The 24,222-nt window shown below is 42.6% G+C and overlaps 1 protein-coding gene across 8 annotated transcripts in view; it reads left to right on the top strand.

Moving 5' to 3' along the window:
- LOC118386128 (immunoglobulin-like domain-containing receptor 2) overlaps positions 1 to 21,579 on the top strand; it is a 33,936-nt gene extending 12,357 nt beyond the window's left edge. Inside the window, exons 2-10 of one of the 8 annotated variants that reach the window (XM_035773575.2) lie at positions 751 to 1,080; positions 2,676 to 2,795; positions 8,556 to 8,612; positions 13,232 to 13,378; positions 13,495 to 13,665; positions 14,057 to 14,170; positions 15,298 to 15,499; positions 15,709 to 16,438; positions 19,601 to 21,579. In XM_035773575.2, coding sequence (XP_035629468.1) covers positions 751 to 1,080; positions 2,676 to 2,795; positions 8,556 to 8,612; positions 13,232 to 13,378; positions 13,495 to 13,665; positions 14,057 to 14,170; positions 15,298 to 15,499; positions 15,709 to 16,438; positions 19,601 to 19,729 — 2,000 coding nt within the window. In that variant the 3' untranslated portion in view covers positions 19,730 to 21,579. Of the gene's footprint in view, positions 1 to 750; positions 1,081 to 2,675; positions 2,796 to 8,555; positions 8,613 to 13,231; positions 13,379 to 13,494; positions 13,666 to 14,056; positions 14,171 to 15,294; positions 15,500 to 15,708; positions 16,439 to 16,935; positions 17,924 to 19,600 lie in introns of those variants that run through there. The other 7 variants (XM_035773577.2, XM_035773576.2, XM_035773579.2 and 4 more) reach the window with 7 other exon arrangements.
- The last annotated feature ends 2,643 nt before the right edge of the window (positions 21,580 to 24,222 follow it).

Here is a 24,222-nt window from a genome sequence, read left to right as displayed (position 1 = left end):
TGGGGTTGTTTGTCATGGTTCTTGCAAGGCCCCTTAGTTCCAGTGAAGAACTGGAACGCTACAGCATACAATGACATTCTAGATGTTTCTGGGCTTCCAACTTTGTGGCAACCGTTTGGGGAAGGCCCTTTCCTGTTTCAGCATGACAATGTCAATAGAGAAGAAATGGTTTGTCGGGATCGGTGTGGAAGAACTTGACTGGCCTGCACAGAGCCCTGACCTCAACCCCATCGAACACCTTTGGGGTGAATTGGAATGCCGACTGCAAGCCAGGCCTAATCACCCAACATCAGTGCCCGACCTCACTAATGCTCTTGTGGCTGAATGGAAGCAAGCATCGAAGAAATGTTCCAACATCTAGTGGCAAGCCTTCCCAGAAGAGTGGAGGCTGCTACAGCAGCAAAGTGGGGACCAACTCCATATTAATGGCCATGATTTTGGAATACGATGTTTGATGAGGTGTCCATATACTTCTGGTCATGTAGTGTAAGTCGCTCTGGATAAGAGCGTCTGCTAAATGACTTAAATGTAATGTAATGTAATGTAGTGTAGTGTATGTTAAAGGCCTTATATGCAGACTTCCTTTAGATATTTAAAATGTGACACCTACTTCTCTATTCATAGGACTGTGTTAACTTTATATTGTCATAATATAACATTAAATATTGTTTTGATTATTGTATTATTAAATAACCGCTTCCAGTCTATTTTCTCCCTCATTTTCTCACACCTTGTCTGTGTGTGTATCAGTCTGTGTGTGTGCGGGGGTGCAGGTGACGGTTCGGGAGAAGAGGCGTTTCGCCATGCTCTTCCAGTCGGTGGTGCTCGAGTGCCAGTACCATACGCCTTCCTCTCAGACCCCTGTGGTGCAATGGTGGTACAAATCCTACTGCCGCGACCGCACACGAGACTCCTTCACTTTTCCTGAAAGCTTTGGGGTCCAGGGGCCCGAGTTGGGTGCCGCAGCCCACCTGGAGTGCTCCGACAGCAGCCGCACCGTCCGCATCGTAGCGTCCGGCCAGGGATCCTCCATGACGCTGGCTGAGCACTACAAGGGCCGAGACATCGCCATCGTCAACAGTACTGTGGAGATTGGTTAATGAGTAGATTTGTGTTGTGATTGGAAGTTGTGTGCGGAGGTGTTTTGTAGTTTTATGAGCTTCAATGACTAGAAAGGTTGTGCTTGTGGAAATGTTGTCAGGGAAGACATACGACATGTGCAGACACGTTATAATGCTGTTTACTGTATGTCAGTGCTTCAGTGTTATAGGCGGTGGTCTTGTCCGTCATAGCCTGTCTATTATCCCAGTCTACTGTTTATGATCCATCTCCCAACAGGAAACATGGCTGCTTGTGCTCTGCTTTTCCTGCTCTTGAAATAGTCGTTCACTCTCTCTGCTTCACAATAGGCCAGGCTACACACACACACACACACACACACACATTGTTAACGACACTGACCCCTGTTCACAATGGATTGGTCTTCTTCACACACTGCACTCTCTTATCCTAGTCACAATAAACCACCCCCATTGAGTTTCTTATCCACATGAAATACCCACCTTTTTCTGCCTTTCAATAGAGAGCACCCACCTACTTTTGTGTCTCTTTTTTAACAAAACACCCTCCTGTTGTCATAATTCTTATATAGAAAGCTGTTGGATGTATGAATTAGTTAAATGTCAATGGAATGTATCTTTGAGGTTTGTTCAGTGTATTGTTTGACCAATGCCGGGTGTACACTACATGACTTTCAAAATCTTAACATCACTGAGCCTCTTCACATTAAACAACCAACTTTCCTGTAGATTTGTAGGTTTGGCACAGACGGGGTGTCACACACAACAATGTAAATGTAACAACAAGATTCTTCACTTGGTCTTGAGGATTCTCAATACCACCAATTTGTCTCTCGAAAACAATGAAGCAATGATGTGATTAGATTGTTAACGTAGCTACTGTAGAACGAGCTGTGGTTCAAAACAACCTCAAACGTTTTCGGTCAGACATTCACGCTTGCCATACAGAGTTGAAATATCTAGCCAACATTTTGAATTAAGTAGCATTGCCTGTGAGCTTTAGAGGTGTAACGATTTGACACTTTGGCTGTGGTTAAAGGCAAGTAGCAACACACATTCTGTGTGATGCGAAACAACGTCATCGTTTCACTGGCTTCTTTTCTGCCGAGCTCTCATTGGCTATTGCTGATCACTTAAAAGTTGTCGTTGCACATCTCACACTACAAGAGCATTGCAGATTTTGTGCTGATGAAATCAAACATGTTTGAAAATATCTGGACGTCTGGGACTGCTCAAAGATGGGATCGGTAGCCCTGAGATTGCGTCTCTGACCCGCTCACATTAAACGAGTGCCATTGACTGCCGCACGCCCCGAGTAGGCAACGACATGGGGATTTTGTCTCCGACTTCAAGAACTTGGGACAGCTAAATCGGGGCCAAAATCATGAAGTGTACACCTGGCTTAGCAGTATATAATTTTGTTACTGTATGCAGTTGTTGATTATTTGTTAAGTGTGTTTCATATGTATAATTTTTTAGAGGTTTTATAGGTTCCTAGTTTTTTCATAGGATATACTGACCATGCTCTCATATCATTTGACCTCTCACCTATGACCCTTGTCCTGACCTCTGACCCTGTGTCCTATCCCTGTCCAGAGGCGGACCTGCGGATCGGGAAGCTGCAGTGGGGCGACAGCGGAGTGTACTTCTGTAAGATCGTCATCGCCGACGACCTGGAGGGGAAGAACGAGGGCCAGGTGGAGGTACTGGTGCTGGGTGAGTGACCACAGGAAGGGAACCCTCCACACACAGGAAGTAAACATTAAACACAGGATTTCAACAACCTCAACATCAAAGAGGAAGTTTTAGAGCAGAAATTAACAGGAATCTGAACATTCTGTTGGGGCTTTCTTTTTTCGAGGTCCTCCCTTGTTTAAAAGGATTTGGGAGTTAAGGAAGTAGGAAACAAGTATACTCTTATGTATTGTCTTGTGTCTCACCTTCTGAACCTTACCACAGCAGTAAAACCAATGCACACCCTAAAACCAATGGATTTGTGCCGTTGTACCAGTCTCATATGCTGACTGTGGTGTGTGCGTTCACTTTTGTGTGTGTGTGTCAGTGTGTAGGGTAAGTGTATTTGTTTGTTTGGTATGGTTCATAATGGAGTGCTTAATATAAACATCCTTGCTCTAGAGGGCGTCTGCATTCCAAAGTGTACTTACAAGTGCTGCCATGACGACGGGCAGAATGGCGTGCGCTGCCCTACACACGATTCTGATCCTCTCTGAGAGGACCCATTGTTTGGCTGAGCTTACCCTTGTAGACCAGCTGACATAACCCTGACATAGCCATACATAAACCCTTATAACCGCAGATATAGGCCAGGTAGACTTTTGTGCCACAGCATTGAACATAGACTACATAATAGAGAGTTTACAACATATATTACAGAGAGTAGTTCTAGGTTATTATTGTGAGCTATGTAATCCAATTCTTAAGCTGTTGCCATGGCAACATTCCCTTATTTGGGGAGGATGAGACTAAAGCGTGTTAAGGGTCAGTGATGTAGATGTAAAAGGAGAGAGAGAAAGAGAGCGTTATGTTGTGACACAGGAGAGGAGCTGACTTTGGCCTTGTAATTCCTTCAGAGTTAGTCGTCTCCCTGTGTTTTCATAATTTTCCATAGGTTCGCAAGTGGCTTAATGTCATCAACAGGAAACGATGCCCCTCCGTCACAGTATATAGTTGAAGTTGGAAGTTTACATACACCTTAGCCAAATACATTTCAACTCAGTTTTTCACAATTCCTGACATTTAATCCTAGTAATAATTCCCTGTTTTAGGTCAGTTCGGATCACTACTTTATTTTAAGAATGTGAAATGTCAGAATAATAGTAGAGAGAATGATTTATTTCAGCTTTTATTTATTTCATCTCATTCCCAGTGGGTCAGAAGTTTACATACACTCAATTAGTATTTGGTAGCATTGCCTTTAAATTGTTTAACTTGGGTCAAACATTTGGTGTAGCCTTCCACAAGCTTCCCACAATAAATTGGGTGAATTTTGGCACATTCCTCCTGACAGAGCTGGTGTAACTTAGTCAGGTTTATAGTCCTCCTTGCTCGCACACACCTTTTCAGTTCTGCCCACACATTTTCATTGAGGTCAGGGCTTTGTGATGGCCACTTCAATACCTTGACTTTGTTGTCCATTTTTCCACAACTTTGGAAGTATGCTTGGGCTCGTTGTCCATTTAGAAGACCCATTTGCGACCAAGCTTTAACTTTCTGACTGATATCTTGAGATGTTGCTTCAATATATCCAAATAATTTTCCAGCCTCATGATGCCATCTATTTTGTGAAGTGCACCAATCCCTCCTGCAGCAAAGCACCCCCACACCATGATGCTGCCACCCCCATGCTTCACGGTTGAGATGGTGTTCTTCGGCTTGCAAGCCTCCCCTTTTTCCTCTAAACATAACGATGGTCATTAAGGTCATACAGTTCTATTTTTGTTTCATCAGACCAGAGCACATTTCTCAAAAAAGTACGATCTTCGTCCCCATGTGCAGTTGCAAACCGTAGTCTGGCATTTTTATGGTGGTTTTGGAGCAGTGGCTTCTTCCTTGCTGAGCGGCCTTTCAGATTATGTCGGTATAGGACTCGTTTTACTGTGGATATAGATACTTTTGTACCTGTTTCCTCTAGCATCTTCAAGGTCCTTTGCTGTTGTTCTGGAATTGATTTGCACTTCGCACCAAAGTACGTTCATCTCTAGGAGACAGAACGCCTCTCCGTCCTGAGCGGTATGACGGCTGCGTGGTCCCATGGTGTTTATACTTGCGTACTATTGTTTGTACAGGTGAACGTGGTACCTTCAGGCATTTGGAAATTGCTCCCAAGGATGAACCAGACTTGTGGAGGTCTACACATTTTTTTTCTGATGTCTTAGCTGATTTCTTTTGATTTTCCCATGATGTCAAGCAAAGAGGAACTGAGTTTGAAGGTAGGCCTTGAAATACATCCACAGGTACACCTCCAATTGACTCAAATGATGTCAATTGCCCTATTAGAAGCTTCTAAAGCCATGACATAATTTTCTGGAATTTTTCAAGCTGTTTAAAGGCACAGTCAACTTAATGTATGTAAACTTCTGACCCACTGGAATTGTGATACAGTGAATTATAAGTGAAATAATCTGTCTGTAAACAAGTGTTGGAAAAATGACTTGTGTCATGCACAAAGTAGATGTCCTAACTGACTTGCCAAAACAAGTTTGTTAACAAGAAATTTGTGAAGTGGTTGAAAAACTAGTTTTAATTACTCCAACCTAAGTGTATGTAAACTTCCGACTTCAACTGTATGTAGCCCATATATCTGATGCTGTCTGGAACAAAAGAATGACATGTTGCCGCCGTATCATTTGATTGATTGATGCCAGCAAGCATTTGGCTTCCCTTGATAAAAAAATAAAATAATTATTAGCCAATCAGCGTTGAGCTGAGCTCAACTGTGGATTGTCCTGGCGCAGCAAAACGCCTCCCAAGGGAGGCCAGTTTGGATTTGCCTTCCCACCAATCAAATCTCATCTTCGCCAAAACGTCATCATTGTTGGTAAAAACTTGTCTATTCCTGGTTTGCTTGGGTTGATGTCCTGCAGTAGCGAGCTTGCTAAACCGGCCCTTTCCTCAGCCATGCATGGAGAGGAGGATCTGGACTTGTGGTTTTAACTTAATCCTATGTACAGGCTAAATGATTATGATGGCGATTCTGATGTAAACATAAATTAATATATTGTGCCACTGGCCTTTGAGGCTGCTGCCTACATACAGACTTGAAATCATTGGCCACTTTAATAATGTCACTTTAATAACATTTACATATCTTGCATTACTCATCTCATATGTATATACTGTATTTTATACCATCTATTGCATCTTGCCAATGCCGCTCGGTCATTGCTCATCCATATATTTATATGTATATGTTCTTAATCCATTCCTTTACTTAGATTTGTGTGTATTAGGTAGTTGTGGATTTGTTAGATATGAATTGATAGATATTGCTACTCTGTCGGAACGAGAAGCACAAGCATTTCGCTACACTCGCAATAACATCTGCGAACCATGTGTATGTGACCAATAAAATCATACGATTTGATTTGATTGAAGTTCAATATGTAGGCTGGTATAGGCTCACATTAACTAGCTAGCTAACTTAGCTGGTTCATTGTTGCCCATGCGAGGAAGTTAGGTTAGCAAGCATTTTAGCTAGTTAGCCTATGAAAACAAAAACTAAAAGTGTACTGTATGACAGATCCATGGACCATTTTGCCAACATGAACGAGAGGAGGATGGCATTGGCGTTCAACTAGTCTACAAGTAGGATGAGTCAACTTTTAAAAAATTATTGCACACACACACACACACACACACACACACACACACACACACACACACACACACACACACACAAATAAGTACCATGGACAGCCACATGATATTTAGCAACATTAAGTTTGTTTTCAGTGTATTAAACTAAGCATGTATAGCCTTGTTGATATGATGTTTAAGTTAAATGGTGCTGGAATAGTGGAGGCAGTGCTCCTGTTGTCTCTGTGCTGACTTGCGGTAACTCTGTGGTTCTAAATCAGTAGTTGTTTAGTAAACTGTCAAACGTCAACTTGTTTGACCACGCTGCAGGCCATATACTGTAGCTGTTTGTAACATGCAATATTTGCTTTGTGGGATTGGCCGGACAGATGTTGCTCTCTGGTTTTGTGATGAAACAAACGTATGTGTAGTTGAATTTATTCCGCCACTGTGTGATTGTTTTCTTTTAGTTGTCACAGCCTTATTTTGTGTCACAGTGGCGTTTAAAGGAATGTGTTATAGAGAAAACAAGGCAAATATCACAACATAGGTTGTAATATGGCTCTTTTACTGGCTTGGCTTCCTCAGTGATTTAACCTACACACTGCTACTGCTCTCACTGCTTTTTATTTTCCCCCCTTGGAGGGCCTCATCTTCCTCTACTCCTTATTACCCCTGTCTTCTTATAATTGTTCCCTCCCCTCTGAGGCACATCGTTTCTCCCCTCTTTCAGGTTTCTGAGCTCAGCTGGGTTTATACGACTCAGTGCCAGAGCAGGTTGGTAGGATCTGTGTGTGTGTGTGTGTGTGTGTGTGTGTGTTTGTGTGCGTGTTTTGTTTATCAGAGGAGAGGAGTGTGCTTATCTCCATGACTACTGCCAACTGGAGCCTGTCTGGCTGTGGGAGTTCAGTCTACCCTGACAGCTAGCAGACCTGTTGAATCAAATAACCCTTAGACACTATTTTAGGGATTGATATGTAGAGACACACGCACATGCACGCACACGTAATGAGAGTAAACCAGGTATTTTAGCAACCCTGTTGAACCGATCTAGAGGGTTAAAACACAGAGATTAGAATTAGCTTATTTTGCCGTTTGGGTGAGGCCACGGACTGGTCCCACTATTATTTTTCTCTGTATCTCCATTGCCCTTCATCCTTCTCTCACTCTGTCTCTATCTCCATTAACTTTTACCTCCCTTCCTCTGTCTCTCTCACGTTTAGCAAAGACAAAGCCACCATTGTTACCATGGCGATAGTGTTCGTCTGACCCTCTTTCCCTGATGAGCTCTAATAGTTAATTGGTGACCCAGAATGCTTCAGAAGTGTCTGTCCCCTAACGCCCCCTCCCCCACATACACACACACCCCTCCTACCCCCTCCACTCTGACCTTATCTCAACGTCCCGTAGAGCATTTTATTGGGTACAGGACCTGTTGACAGGGCTGAATATACCTTTGAGTTCAGTTATGGGTTATGTTGTAAATCTCTCACACTGATTACAGATCTTTTAGCTTGCCTTGTAGTATCATGTGACGTGTGGAGCATGTTGGATGTGTATTTGTATGTGTTGCGGGTTTGTACAGTAACATCACAGAAATATAGCACCCTGCTAAATTTAGGTTCAGTGTGAGATGAGAGTTTGATCCTTGATCTCAGAACTCGTGGCCTTTAAGACTGTGTGTGGAGATCAATAACCCTAAAGAAGATGCTGCGTGCCGAAATGTTGGTTAGGTGCACCCATTGAATTGTTTGGAGCATATTTAGAGAGTGCGACTTTCTTTCTTTTTATAGTTTACCCTCTGTTAGCCAGCACCTCAACAAAAAATGTTGGGTTTGCGTCAGCTCATGGTTTTTACTACATAAAGATCATTAAGCGACACACTTGGAACTTTGTTTTCACCCACCATTAACATGTTCTCTCAAATCCATTTTTAATAATGGGAAATGATTTATGATGATTATCACTTTGGCTTCAGCATCAGGTGTTAACGAATTGTACTGTTTTCCCCTGGTGTCTGTCGATTAATCTCTGCCAGTCTCAATGCATGATCCTCAGTCAATAACTCCATCTGATTGGCTGATTTGCCTCACTTTTGACCTCTGCCCTCTGCTACTTCCTGTCTGCTGCGCCTCACCTCTGGTCTCCCTCTCTCTGCAGGTAGGACAGGTGTGCTGGACGATCTCCTGCCAGAGTTTGATGTGGAGATTATACCAGGTACGGCTGCTTGCTTCCTCATTCGCTGGCCACGGTCTGTCTGTCTTTCTGTTAGTCTGTGTGTGATTATGCCAAAAATGGCTGCCTTTTCACCTCACCTGTCCCTTCCTTACCTGTTCCCCTCGGTGACATCCCCTGCTCTGGCTCTGCTTACCTGTCATCGCAACCCCCCCATGCTGCTCTCTCACTGTCCAATCATCTTCTGGGAATTGCTTTAACAACTGCAGACAAAAGAACCAATGTGGCCTCATCTTATATTCTGCCTCTGCGCAGTCTTGCATTAACTCACTCTCACTAGCTAGGTTTCTGTCCAATTTGCGACATATTTTCATGCGAATCTTAAAAAATCTGCATAAAACAATATTTCTTTATTTATAAAGCCCTTTTTACATCATTAGATGTCACAAAGTGCTTATACAGAATCTCAGCCTAAAACCCCAAACAGCAAGCAATGCAGATGCAAAAGCACAGTGGCTTGGAAAAACTCCCTAGAAAGACTTGAGCCTAAGAAGAAACCTAGAGAGGAACCAGGCTCTGAGGGGTGGCCAGTCCTCTTCTGGCTGTGCCGGGTGGAGATTATAACAGTACATGGCTATTAAGGCCAGATCGTTCTTCAGGACGTTCAAACATTCATCGATGACCAGCAGAACCAAATAATAATCACAGTGGTTGTAGAGGGTGCAACAGGTCAATGCAATACCTATGGACTAAATGTCAGTTGGCTTTTCATAGTCGAGCATTCAGAGGTCGAGAGGTCGATCGAGAGAGAGCAGGCAGGTCCAAACAGCAGGCAAGTTTGAGACAAGGTGGCACGTCAGGGTTCCATAGCCGCAGGCAGAACAGTTGAAACTGGAGCAGCAGCACGACCAGGTGGACTGAGGCATGGACCTAGGGCTTAGGTCCTCCGGGAGGGGAGGGAGAGAGAGAGATGTGTTTCCATCAAACGTACTTAAATGCCCATGTTACAAAACCTGTTGCATCTGGTCATGGCACGTGCGCTATAGCCAACATCCCACAGTCATAGTAGCTACCTACATTATGTGATTATTATTGATAAGAACAACATGATTTTATTTGTCAAACTACAGCCAAGCATTGATCATCATGTCACCAGAATAAGACCCTCGATATTTATTGGAAAGGAGCATCAAGCTCATCACGTGCACTATCACCAGCCTGTGAAGTTAATCGTAACTTATTTAATCTGTAGCCAAATAAACTGCATGGTTTCCCGAGTTGTAGTGGAGGACCACACAACATGTCTTGTGACTCCATGTTACTTCAATACAGTTGAAGTCGGAAGTTTACATACACTTAGGTTGGAGTCATTAAAACTCATTTTTCAACCACTCCACAAATTTCTTGTTAACAAACTATAGTTTTGGCAAGTCGGTTAGGACATCTACTTTGTGCATGACACAAGTAATTTTTCCAACACTTGTTTACAGACAGATTATTTTACTTATAATTCACTGTATCACAATTCCAGTGGGTCAGAAGTTTACATACACTAATGTAACAGTATAATTTTACGTCCGTCCCCTCGCTCAGAGCAAGTGACGTAACCGATTGAAACGCTATTTAGCGCGCACCGCTAACTAAGCTAGCTGTTTCACATCCGTTACACTAAGTTGACTGTGCCTTTAAACAGCTTGGAAAATTCCAGAAAATTATGTCATGGCTTTAGAAGCTTCTGATAGGCTAATTGACATCATTTGAGTCAATTGGAGGTGTACCTGTGGATGTATTTCAAGGCCTACCTTCAAACTCAGTGCCTCTTTGCTTGACATCATGGGAAAATCAAAAGAAATCAGCCAAGACTACAGAAAAAAATGTGTAGACCACCAGTCTGGTTCATCCTTGGGAGCAATTTCCAAATGCCTGAAGGTACCACGTTCATCTGTACAAACAATAGTATGCAAGTATAAACACCATGGACCCACTCAGCTGTCATACCGCTCAGGAAGGAGACACGTTCAGTCTCCTAGAGATGAACGTACCTTGGTGCGAATGTGCAAATCAAATCAAATCAACTGTATTTATATAGCCCTTCGTACATCAGCTGATATCTCAAAGTGCTGTACAGAAACCCAGCCTAAAACCCCAAACAGCAAGCAATGCAGGTGTAGAAGCACGGTGGCTAGGAAAAACTCCCTAGAAAGGCCAAAACCTAGGAAGAAACCTAGAGAGGAACCAGGCTATGTGGGGTGGCCAGTCCTCTTCTGGCTGTGCCGGGTGGAGATTATAACAGAACATGGCCAAGATGTTCAAATGTTCGTAAATGACCAGCATGGTCGAATAATAACAAGGCAGAGCAGTTGAAACTGGAGCAGCAGCACAGTCAAGTGGACCGGGGACAGCAAGGAGTCATCATGTCAGGTAGTCCTGGGGCACGGTCCTAGGGCTCAGGTCCTCCGAGAGAGAGAAAGATAGAAAGAGAGAATTAGAGAGAGCATATGTGGGGTGGCCCGTCCTCTTCTGGCTGTGCCGGGTGGAGATTATAACAGAACATGGCCAAGATGTTCAAATGTTCATAAATGACCAGCATGGTCGAATAATAGTAAGGCAGAACAGTTGAAACTGGAGCAGCAGCATGGCCAGGTGGACTGGGGACAGCAAGGAGTCATCATGTCAGGTAGTCCTGGGGCATGGTCCTAGGGCTCAGGTCCTCCGAGAGAGAGAAAGAAAGAAGGAGAGAATTAGAGAACGCACACTTAGATTCACACAGGACACCGAATTAGGACAGGAGAAGTACTCCAGATATAACAAACTGACCCTAGCCCCCCGACACAAACTACTGCAGCATAAATACTGGAGGCTGAGACAGGAGGGGACAGGAGACACTGTGGCCCCATCCGAGGACACCCCGGACAGGGCCAAACAGGAAGGATATAACCCCACCCACTTTTCCAAAGCACAGCCCCCACACCACTAGAGGGATATCTTCAACCACCAACTTACCATCCTGAGACAAGGCTGAGTATAGCCCACAAAGATCTCCGTCACGGCACAGCCCAAGTGGGGGGGGTGCCAACCCAGACAGGTTGACCACAACAGTGAATCAACCCACTCAGGTGACGCACCCCCTGCAGGGACGGCATGAGAGAGCCCCAGTAAGCCAGTCAAATCAATCCCAGAACAACAGCAAAGGACCTTGTGAAGATGCTGGAGGAAACAGGTACAAAAGTATCTATATCCACAGTAAAACGAGTCCTATATCGACATAACCTGAAAGGTCGCTCAGCAAGGAAGAAGCCACTGCTCCAAAACCACAATTAAAAAGCCAGACTATGGTTTGCAACTGCATATGTGGACAAAGATTGTGCATATGGGGACAAAGATAGAACTGTTTGGCCATAATGACCATCATTACGTTTGGAGGAAAAAGGGGAGGCTTGCAAGCCGAAGAACACCATCTCAACCGTGAAGCATGGGGGTGGCAGCATCATGTTGTGGGGGTGCTTTGCTGCAGGAGGAACTGGTGCACTTCACAAAATAGATGGCATCACGAGGTAGGAAAATTATGTGGATATATTAAAGCAACATCTCATGACATCAGTTAAAGTTAAAGATTGGTCGCAAATGGGTCTTCCAAATGGACAATGACCCCAAGCATACTTCCAAAGTTGTGGCAAAATGGCTTAAGGACAACAAAGTCAAGGTATAGCTAGCCATTACAAAGCCCTGACCTCAATCCTAAAGAACATTTGTGGGCAGAAATGAAAAAGTGTGTGCGAGCAAGGAGGCCTACAAACCTGACTCAGTTACACCAGCTCTGTAAGGAAGAATGGCCCAAAATGTATTGTGGAAGGCTACACCAAACATTTGACCCAAGTTAAACAATTTAAAGGCAATGCTACCAAATACTAATTGAGTGTATGTAAACTTCTGACCCACTGGGAATGTGATGAAAGAAATAAAAGCTGAAATAAATCATTCTCTCTGCTATTATTCTGACATTTCACATTCTTAAAATAAAGTGGAGATCCTAACTGGCCTAAGACATTAAATGTTTACTAGGACTAAATGTCAGGAATTGTGAAAAACTGACTTCAAATGTACATGATTATTATATCAATATTTGCGCATAAAGGCATTTCCACTGCCATTGCTCGCAATAATTAATTTTACCGACACAGAAAAATCCCACCATGTCGAGCAAACAAATGATCTGTGAGCATTTATAAAATGGAAGCCTTCCTGTCCCAATCATATTCTTACTACAGTACTAAATGCATGGAGTGTATTTAATACCTCGCCTCAATGGAGCAGAATTATTCACAAGAACCCCCCTCCCCCCGCCCTCTCTCTGAAGAGGTCCACTTGGGATGTGTTTTTTCACAATACTGAAGTATTGACATTTTCATTTCTGCTTACGCCCTGACGAATTCATCATTAGTGTTGAGAGCCTTGTCGTGCAGCCAGCAAGCTCTGCCTCTCTACACCCAGAGTGTTGGGGGGTTAATATGACCTTTCATGTCAATGGTTATTATAGACAGAGATGCAGAAGATGTAACTTGAGTGAGTCACATGTAGTTACTAACTCAAGTAACAAAAGATGTGTATATCTACTGTTTGTGGGATCTGTAGTCTTATTCATCTCTGTGTTCGTGTTCCAGAGTGGACGTTTGTGGGATCTGTAGTCCTGGGCAGTATCTTGTTCCTTTTGTTGATGGGGATCTGCTGGTGTCAGTGCTGCCCTCACTCCTGCTGCTGCTACCTCCGCTGCTGCTGCTGCCCCGACACCTGCTGCTGCCCACGTCACCGTGAGTAACACACACACGCGCACAAACACAGAACTACAAACACACACAGTCTTACATTCATCTGTTTACCTTTTAAAAAGTTTAGGATTTTAATATTATTTGTCATTGTTTTCCAGTCTATGAGGCAGGGAAGATGGCAAAGAGTGGCCAGCCCCCCCAGATTGCTGTGTACCCCCCCTACTATATCCCTGGGGTCCCCACCATGGTCCCCTTTGCCCCTCCGTCCCTCCGTCCCTCGGACCCTAAGATGCTCTCCTTCCCCTCAGTGGAGAAGAACCTAGCTGGGGGTGAGTGACCCGACCCATACCTGCGCTCGTCCTTTCAGTCTGCAGGACTTGGACAAGCCATTCTGCATTGTGGGAAATGTAGTTTTGCATGATATATCACAGTAACATGAACTACCATTTGTAGAGGGTCACACGAGTTAACTAACCCTCTTCTTATGTCACTCTTCATTTTCTGTTTCTAAACTGGGTGGAGTTGTCTATGACCAGACGTGTGTGTGTGGGTGGGTGACTGTGTGTGTGTGCATGGGTGCATTCATATGCTCATGTGGGGGTGTGTGTGCGTGTGTGTTTTTATGTGTTTTTGTTTGTGTAATTGGATTTTTACTGTGCCCATAGTGGCTTTTATCCTTGATATAAGTGTGTGTGGGTGTGTGTGCGTCTGTGTCTACAGTACGCAGTGGCTATCGTCTCCAGCCCAGTCACAGTCAGAACTCTATGAAGGTTCTGTACTACGTGGAGAAGGAGCTGGGACAGTTTCCCTCTGCCAAGATGGCTCCTCCACAATGTAAGCCTGTATGGAGTCAGTAGTTTTTCTATAATCGCCACGTGTGCATGTCTGTGTATTTGTCTCGGTCTGTGTTTAATGTGTGTGTTTGTATGTAAGTGTCTTGGTTAGTGCTTGTGTAAAGGTTTGTGTCCTCTTCATCAGAAACCCTCCGTTACATTCTCCATTAACTATTGATTTCACCATTAATAACAAACTAACCCTAAATACACTGAATGTCATTAATTCCATCTACTGAGAGAATCCATTTGTGTTGAATCAGTCAAAGGTTGTTTGGTAACCATTTTAAGGACTACTTATAAATTGCTTATAAACCATTATTAAATGATTTATCATCCATTTGTAAACTTATCAACATTAGTAAATACAGCACATTTTTTGGACGATGTTATCTGTATTATCATAATGTTTATAAGAAGGTTTTTAAGTAGATAATCAAATAGTAATACCATCAGTATACACAGACCATTGGGGTGGGATGATGTCACTCAAACACATTTGACCATGGATGGCGATTTGACTCTAGATGAAAGACATCAGTGCTCTGTATTGATTGGACTGTTGCATTTTAATCTGATACTATTAGATGGCATGGTTCTCTATTTCACATGAAAGTTCATTTCCATACCAGTAATGTAAGAAGGTTTAGTAATTGTTTGTAAGCACACATTTATTCATGAATTGCCGTGGAAAGCATCTTGTCATTGGAAATTCCAATAAGGCGGAGGAAGACAGCCCTTTTTGGCTGGTGTGTTCCACGGAACGCATACCCATTCTATGTATTCTGTTTCTATGGGTGGCATGTTGTAATTTCATAATTGGCTCAGATTCCTTTTATAATGTCTCTCCCAAGATGTAAACTAAGAGCAACATACCATGAGAGCCATCAGCAAAAGCATTTGCTTTGAAAATTGGAAGTCTGTATTTACACTATGGCTATCAGATGTTATTTGCATTAGTTTTGGTGAAATTTGATGATGTGTCTGTGACTCGATTAGGAGTCTTGATGCATAGTGATGATGGTGGTGTACTGTCGATGCCGTAGATTAGTTCAGATTCAAAATACTATTGTAAAAACTTTTCTTGAAATCAGTAAAAGTCTCTATAGTGATGTGTTGTCCCAGCAGCCAGTAGCCTATCAGAGCTCAGCTCTCTGCATGAGGGAGGGGACACGGATTTCCGGCAAACCTATCGGACAGTCCAGATGAACGCTCTCCCGCCCATCGCCGACCTAGATGACCAATCAGAACTCATGGCAGCTCCCGTGCACAACAGTCGTCGACCCAGGCATTACCGTGGCAACGACACGGATGACAAACAAAACAGCAGGTACCACTGAGTGTGACTGTAACTCTATGACTGTCTCTACAGTACTCAAGATACGTTGTGTGTGTGTGTGTGAGAGAAAGAGAAGAGGATGTTGTATATGTATTGTATATTGTATTCCTGATTATCTTGTATTTAGTGTAGGACTAAAAATGTTGTTAGCACTGTGCATCTGTTATGTACTCTGATCCCCTGTCTTCCCTGTGTTTAAGGTGGAACCCTCGCTCTGTGCACCTGGAGAGGAAGACATTGGGCACCAGGGGGCGTACCGGCTCTCTGGATGAGTTGGAGGAGTTTTCTATGTCCTGCGGCCCCCGTGTCTGGAGGGGCGAGCCCCGAGACCAGGACATGGACTACGACCTGGCGCTACGGGTGCGAGAGCACTACCCTCCCTACTGGGACCACAGACCCCCTCGCCGTTTTCATGGAGACCGGGACAACAACAGGCATCCCCGCCGCAGCCCCCCTCCCTCGCCGCAGAAGAAGAGGAGGGACACGTGGGATGGCGATCCCGATCGCCCCCACCAGCACACCCATGGGGAGAGGGGTTACGATTACGCTTTTCTCAATGACCTATTGGAGCATAAGGCGAGGGGGAGGGCAGGGGAGAGGGACGAGAGAGGAAAGGGACGGGCTGACGAGGATAGTGACACTCCTTCCAAGGCCAGTTCGAAGGGCAAGGGCAGTGATGGTTTCTACAGACAGTCGTCTAGCAACCGGCCCGAGGATGAGGACTCTTTACCTCCGTACTCAGAGCAGAAGGTGGAAAGGTATCAAACGATCAACCCAACCGCTGAACGTAGCCGCACGGTCGAACCGCCCTCAGAACGGTACCGGTCCACTGACCCGTCCATGCAACCGTTCTCCTACACCCGTCCCCCTAAAGGATTAGCACACACCGTACAGGGGTACCGAGAGGATAGGGACAAGAACCGAAATATGGTGAGTTACCTATAGGAGGATCAAGTTGAAGAACCCCTCCCTCTCAGGTTGTCACAGATAGAAGAGCTCAGACGTAGCAAGGCTAGCAACTCTAACAGTCTGTATACCCATCCTAGTGTCTTAGTATTACACCAACTGGCCATGGTTAGCGTCTTTATTTTATATCAGTGGGTGTTGTACATAATTTTCTTTAAAGTATTTCATGTTGATTGATTGTTATGTGAAAAAAAGAGTCAAAGCACTATTTTGATGTCATTTTGATCTATTTTGTAAATAATGTAATGTTTAATGCTTTATTTTAGAGGAAAAAGGTCCAATCTTAATGCCAACAAGAATGCATGTTACTGTATGTGATTGTATCGTTCTTGTGGAACTCAGACATTACTAACAAACCATGACCTGCATGATTGGTGTGGATCCCCTCACTGACTAATCGAGCATGAGCAACATGATTGCAGGGTATCTAACGTGTGGCTCTTGGTGTATTTCTTTAACAGACCCCTGCTCTGAGCAGAGAGTCTCTCGTAGTTTGACACACCAGAGAGAACCCAAGCCCGTGCCTGCACAGCACTGCACTGCCAATATTGAGAATCACATGTCACTCACTTAAAACATCATGCATCCCTTAAAATGTCATGCATCAGCTTGGTAGAGACTAACTGCACATCAGGCATCAACCACATGGAGAGAGGCGTACCCAATAGAAGGCTTCTTTCCACAGAAGGAGTGGAAGGCACCTTGCAGGGATCATGAAAAGACAATGGAATGTGCATTGTTTATGCATGAATTGAGGAACATTTGGAAAATATTATTGTATGTGTGTTTAGCGTGCGCGCATATATATCACTTGAATGGGTATGTATGGGTGCAGCGTGTGTGTATGTGCACCGTTTGCCCATGTTCAGGTTAATCTGTCATCTCAAACCAAGGATTCTACAGAGCAGTCCCCCTCTCTCACCTACACAACATGGTTACAGTTCCCATAAAGTTACCCTGACAACAATGATGCAATTAGGGGTATTTGTATGTATCGATGGGTATTATTAGGTGTGGGGGAGAGTTGGGACAAGGGGTTAGAAAAAAGGTAGGTAAAGAAGTAATCAAAGAAACTTAATAGGATCATTATGTGTGTAAAAGTGCTGGATTGTTTCAGAAATGATCTATATTCACCAATTCGTCATTATAATTATACCTCCAATACCCCATGCCAAAAATGCTATCACGCTATAGGAAACACAAAATAGGTGTCAATTGGGCCTATAAAATGGCAACTCAGGTTCACCTGTCTTCATTGTGTGTGTGTGTGTCATATACTGTACCTACTGAGCTTGAATTTGCAACTGATTTGCAACTGAACTGTAATGCTATTCTGTATTAGCCTACAGTATTGAACTGTGGTTTGAAACTGCCATTCAGCCAGAGCAGACGTTTGTATTCCACTTGTTTGACATTGATGATTTTGATAAACACCTGTTGCATATCTTAGGTTGTACCATTGTGTGGGGTTATTACATCATGTTATGTGTGTGTACATTGGATATGGAGTGTGTGTATCTTATCGCTTATCTATGTTAACGGCTTAATACACACACAGCGCTTGCTAACAACTTTCTTCACACACACACAAGCACAACAGATTCACAACTCTTAACACCCTTCTCTGACAATGACCATTCATTTTCACACATACACAGGTGAAACAACGAACAATTTATACCATCTCTCTTATTCCCCAAGACACATACTGTATCTGTGGCTGAAATACAGTGAGCTCCAAAAGTATTGGGAGAGTGACATCTTTCTTTGTTTTTCGCTCTGTACTTCAGCAATTTGGATTTGAAAAGATACTGTGACTGAGGTTAAAATGAATTTTGATTCATATGGTGTGAACTGTTTAGAAATTATAGCACTTTTTGTACATGGTCCCCCCCAAATTCACTTGTGTGTATTAAAGTAGTGAAGTTTAGTATTTGGTCCCATATTCATAGCATGCAATGACTACATCAAGCTTGTGACTCTACACATTTGTTGGATGCATTTGCTTGTTTGTTTGGGTTTTTTCTCAAATTATTTTGTGCCCAATAGAAATGAATGGTAAATGTTGGAGTCACTTTCATTGGAAATAAGAATAGAATATGTTCCTAAACACTTCTACATTAATGTGGACACTACCATTATTTATTGTCCTGAATGAATTGTGAATAATGATGAAAGTTAGATGCACAAATACCACCAAGACATGCTAACTCCCCACCATTACAATAACAGGTGAGATTAACATTTTTGGGCGGCTATGATATCTGTGGGTCTGTACTTTTCTCACTCATCATTATTCACAATATATTCAGGATAATAATAATAATAATCTGATAATAGATAGGAATATGGGACCAAATACTAAACTTTTGACTACTTTAATTAATAGACATAAGTAAATTTGTTCCATTACTTTTGGTCCCCTAAAATATGGGGATCATGTACAAAAAGCTCAGTAATTTCTAAACAGTTTACCTGAAAATACCCTCAAATTAAAGCTGCCAGTCTGCACTTTAACCTAATAGTCATTGTATCATTTCAAATCCAAAATGCTGGAGTACAGAGCCAAATCAACAACCAAAAATGTAACTGTCTCAATACTTTGGAGCTCACTGTATCTGTCCCTTCTGAATGTGGGACAACACTGAACATTGATCAATATGCTGACCATGACACGGGGAAATGGAGTGTAGCAGGAAATATGACAGGATTCTAGATTCCACAAGTCAGACCAAGATGCATTCCAGGATGACATCACAATACCAGGAAGGAAGCTTTCGCTTCACTATCTGGTCTTCACAGATGCAGAATCCCTCTTCAATGTAAAATTGAGTGCTCTGCATTTATAAAACGTTTTTCACAAGGTCTCAAAGTGCTTTACTTTGAGTCTAGAAGAGCTCTTGAGAGTGGAACTAAAGTTGGCATGTTGTTGTGTTGAGTGAATTGCTTACATGTTGGAGAGAAAGGGGGAAAACTATTAACACAAAAGCACTCCCACCCTTGTTTAACGTTTACCATCCTTCAAGGCTGGGGCTTGGCCAAACTTCATAGAGTGACTGTCTACCGGTATGAATAGAGCCTTACAAATAATACCACCCACCAACAACCTCCCTTCCTTCCTTTCAGAGCAACATAACCGTGACCTCTCCACAGTGCTGTGGCCTGGGCCCTTTTCTCCCTGCCTGTTTTGTGTGTCGAAGGACTGTTGACATGGAATTCCCACCCTGCCGAGAGTACAAACAAGCTTGGCATTAAGACACAAACCCAGGGCAGGACAGACACTGAAGAGGAGATAGCTGGGGCCCCTTTATAGTACATCATATTGCTGAGTTGAATAGGCTGGCTGACAGTCCACGACTACTGCACACTATGCTGATACATCCATCTAATGTTGTAAATTAAGTTATGGTCACTGTACTGGAGCCTACCCAACATATAATTCTATATAAATTGATATATAGAAAGATCACCACTTTTACTATAGGCCTATAGAAAAAGATATCTGATTTTCTCAAGGCACTATGTAAAAGACATTTCCAGAGGGGTTATCTTGTTAAGATAATCAATTTTAAAGTCCTAGATCTATTTCCCCAAACTATTTGATACATTTAGTCCTACATGTATTTCAAAACTATTGTCCATGTGCACGAGTCTTCCATACGCACCTGCATTGTGTTGCACCTGTTACGGCTCAAGGCGGGTTCAACGATGTCACCTGACGCTGGGGTTGGGATTGGGCACGCGCCGACGGATTTTGCCTGGTAAAGTTGCCTTGGCACCTGGTGTGTATTCATTACGTCTTGCAACATAAATCGTTTACCGTTTAAGAACCAAACAGAGCCAACGGAACGAAACGGAGAGGGACCGACTAGAATTTGTCCAATACAAACTGGTTTTCGTTTCAAAAAACGAGGGCTTGTAAGGGTTAAAGGCTTGTAAGTAAGCATTTCATGGTAAGGTCTACACTTGTTGTATTTGGCGCATGTGAAAAAGTTTGATTTGATTTAGTATGTCTCCACAAACTGTCTGTCTGTCTTTGGAAGAGAAGTGAAGATAATGGGTTCGTAAACCAAAATTATTAAAAGGATATGCTGTAATTAGGTGACTCAGCTAATTGACTGTGTGATATTAGATTGCTTCTTGTGTAAATATTTTATGTCTGGATTTGAATGATTTGTATGTATACCTGTACAGACATAGAGCTTTAACAGTACCTACACTCCCCCACGTATTTATTTGGACAGTGAAGCTATAACTTTGAATTTGGCTCTATACTCTAGCAGTTTGGATTTGAGATCCAATGTTTTATGAGGCAACATTAGAGAATGTATTTGTTTTACTGTTTAGTAATGAATGCCCTTAATGTATCTAGTCTCCCCATTTAAAGGTGTCTTAAGTATTTGAACAAATTCGCTTATAATGTATGAAATGTTGTCAAATGTTTGTATTTGGCCCCATATTCCTAGCACAAAATGACTACATCAAGTTTGTGACTACACACTTGTTGGATGCATTTGGCAGTTTGTTTTGGTTATGTTTTCAGATTATGTTGTTTCTTAACAGTTCTACTGTTAGCATGATTACGGATAATCCTGAATGATTCGTGAATAATGATGAGTGAGAAAGTTACAGATGCAAAAATATCATGCCCCCAAAACATGCTAACCTCATATTATTACCATTACATTAGCAGGGGAGGTTAGTATTTTTGGGGGGTGTATGATATTTATGCCTTTAACTTTCTCATTCATTATTATTATTCACGTTTTATTCATGATTATCCGAGGTCCTTCCGAGTGGGGCAGTGGTCTAAGGCACTGATAAGGGACATATATATAGTCCGAATGGGAGTTGCAGTGATGAGACAAGACTGTAACTACCAATTAATGTGGACACCGGACGACGCTGGGCCAATTGTGCATACGTCCATTACATTTTTACATGTCTGAGGTTTTTTATCAAATATATTAGATGGAGATGCTTTAGTTAAACAAAGTGCTGTCTGTTTACTTCTGCCTATATACAGTTTTGCATCAATTAAATTAGGAAAATATTTTGTACTGGGAATATACTATAAATGTAACACTTTTTAAATAAATAGGTAAAGATAACTGATGTGTGCCTTTTAATTCTTAATACCAACGTTTTCATCTACACTGGTTCTCAGATGTTATTAACTAACAATAGCTTGAGACATGCATTAGATTAAAATGCTGGTAGAGTGTTATTATATTCGTCCAGCAGAGGGAAACATTGTCATCCTGCAAGAAACCTGGTATAGAGGAGACGGACCCACTGGTTGCCCTCTAGGTTACAGAGAGCTGGTAGTCCCATCCACCAAACTACCAGGTGTGAAACAGGGAAGGGACTCAGGGGGTATGCTAATTTGGTATAGAGCAGACCTAACTCACTCCATTAAATTAATCAAAATAGGAACATTCTACATTTGGCTAGAAATTCAAAAGGAAATGATCCTAACAGAGAAAAATGTCCTCCTGTGTGCTACCTATATCCCCCCACTAGAATCCCCATATTTTAATGAAGACAGCTTCTCCATCCTGGAGGGGGAAATCAATCATTTCCAGGCCCAGGGACATGTACTAGTCTGTGCAGACCTAAATGCCAGAACCGGACAAGAACCTGACACCCTCAGCACACAGGGGGACAAACACCTGCCTGGAGGTGACAGCATTCCCTCCCACAGGCACAACTATGACAACATAACCAACAAAAATGGGTCACAACTCCTGCAGCTCTGTCGCACGCTGGGTATGTACATAGTCAACGGTAGGCTTCGAGGGGACTCCTATGTTAGGTACACCTATAGCTCATCTCTTGGCAGTAGTACTGTAGACTACTTTATCACTGACCTCAACCCAGAGTCTCTCAGAGTGTTCACAGTCAGCCCACTGACACCCCTATCAGACCACAGCAAAATCACAGTCTACTTAAACAGAGCAATACTCAATCATGAGGCATCAAAGCCAAAGGAACTGAGTAACATTAAGAAATGCTATAGATGGAAGGAATGCAGTTTGGAAACCTACCAAAAAACAATTAGGCAACAACAAATTCAATCCCTTTTAGACAATTTCCTGGGTAAAACGTTCCACTGTAATAGTGAAGGTGTAAACTTGACAGTAGAAAATCTTAACAGTATATTTGACCTCTCAGCTTCCCTATCAATTCTAAAAATCTCAAATAGAAAACCGAAGCAAATTAACAATAATGACAAATGGTTTGATGAAGAATGCAAAAATCTAAGAAGGAAATTGAGAAACCTGTCCAACCAAAAACATAGAGACCCGGAAAACCTGAGTCTACTCCTTCACTATGGTGAATCACTAAAACAATACAGAAATACACTACGGAAAAAGAAGGAACAGCATGTCAGAAATCAGCTCAATGCAATTGAAGAATCCATAGACTCTAACCACTTCTGGGAAAATTGGAAAACACTAAACAAACAACAACACGAAGAATTATCTATCCAAAATGGAGATGTATGGGTAAACCACTTCTCCAACCTTTTTGGCTCTATAACAAAGAATAAAGAGCAAAAACATATACATGATCAAATACAGATCTTAGAATCAACTATTAAAGACTACCAGAACCCACTGGATTCTCCAATTACCTTGAATGAACTACAGGACAAAATAAAACCCCTCCAACCCAAAAAGGCCTGTGGTGTTGATGGTATCCTCCATGAAATGATCAAATATACAGACAACAAATTCCAATTGGCTATACTAAAACTCTTTAACATCATACTTAGCTCTAGCATCTTCCCCAATATTTGGAACCAAGGACTGATCACCACAATCCACAAAAGTGGAGACAAATTTGACCCCAATAACTACCGTGGAATATGTGTCAACAGTAACCTTGGGAAAATCCTCTGCATTATTATTAACAGCAGACTCGTACATTTCCTCAATGAAAACAATGTACTGAGCAAATGTCAAATTGGCTTTTTACCAAATTACCGTACAACAGACCATGTATTCACCCTGCACACCCTAATTGACAACCAAACAAACCAAAACAAAGGCAAAGTCTTCTCATGCTTTGTTGATTTCAAAAAAGCCTTAGACTCAATTTGGCATGAGGGTCTGCTATACAAACTGATGGAATATAAAATCCATGTACACAAACAACAAGTGTGCGGTTAAAATTGGCAAAAAACACACACATTTCTTCACACATGGTCGTGGGGTTAGACAGGGATGCAGCTTACGCCCCACCCTCTTCAACATATATATCAACGAATTGGCGCGGGCACTAGAAAAGTCTGCAGCACCCGGCCTCCCCCTGCTAGAATCCGAAGTCAAATGTCTGCTGATGATCTGGTGCTTCTGTCACCAACCAAGGAGGGCCTACAGCAGTACCTAGATCTTATGCACAGATTCTGTCAGACCTGGGCCCTGACAGTAAATCTCAGTAAGACCAAAATATTGGTGTTCCAAAAAAGGTCCAGTCACCAGGGCCACAAATACAAATTCCATCTAGACACTGTTGCCCTAGAGCACACAAAAAACTATACATACCTTGGCCTAAACATCAGCGCCACAGGTAACTTCCACAAAGCTGTGAACGATCTGAGAGACAAGGCAAGAAGGGCATTCTATGCCATCAAAAGAAACATAAATTTCAACATACCAATTAGGATTTGGCAAAAAATACTTGAATCAGTCATAGAGCCCATTGCCCTTTATGGTTGTGAGGTCTGGGGTCCGCTCACCAAC

This window comes from Oncorhynchus keta, chromosome 7, assembly GCF_023373465.1.
Source record: "Oncorhynchus keta strain PuntledgeMale-10-30-2019 chromosome 7, Oket_V2, whole genome shotgun sequence".
Lineage (NCBI taxonomy): Eukaryota > Metazoa > Chordata > Actinopteri > Salmoniformes > Salmonidae > Oncorhynchus > Oncorhynchus keta.
This window is presented reverse-complemented; position numbering and strand designations above follow the sequence as displayed.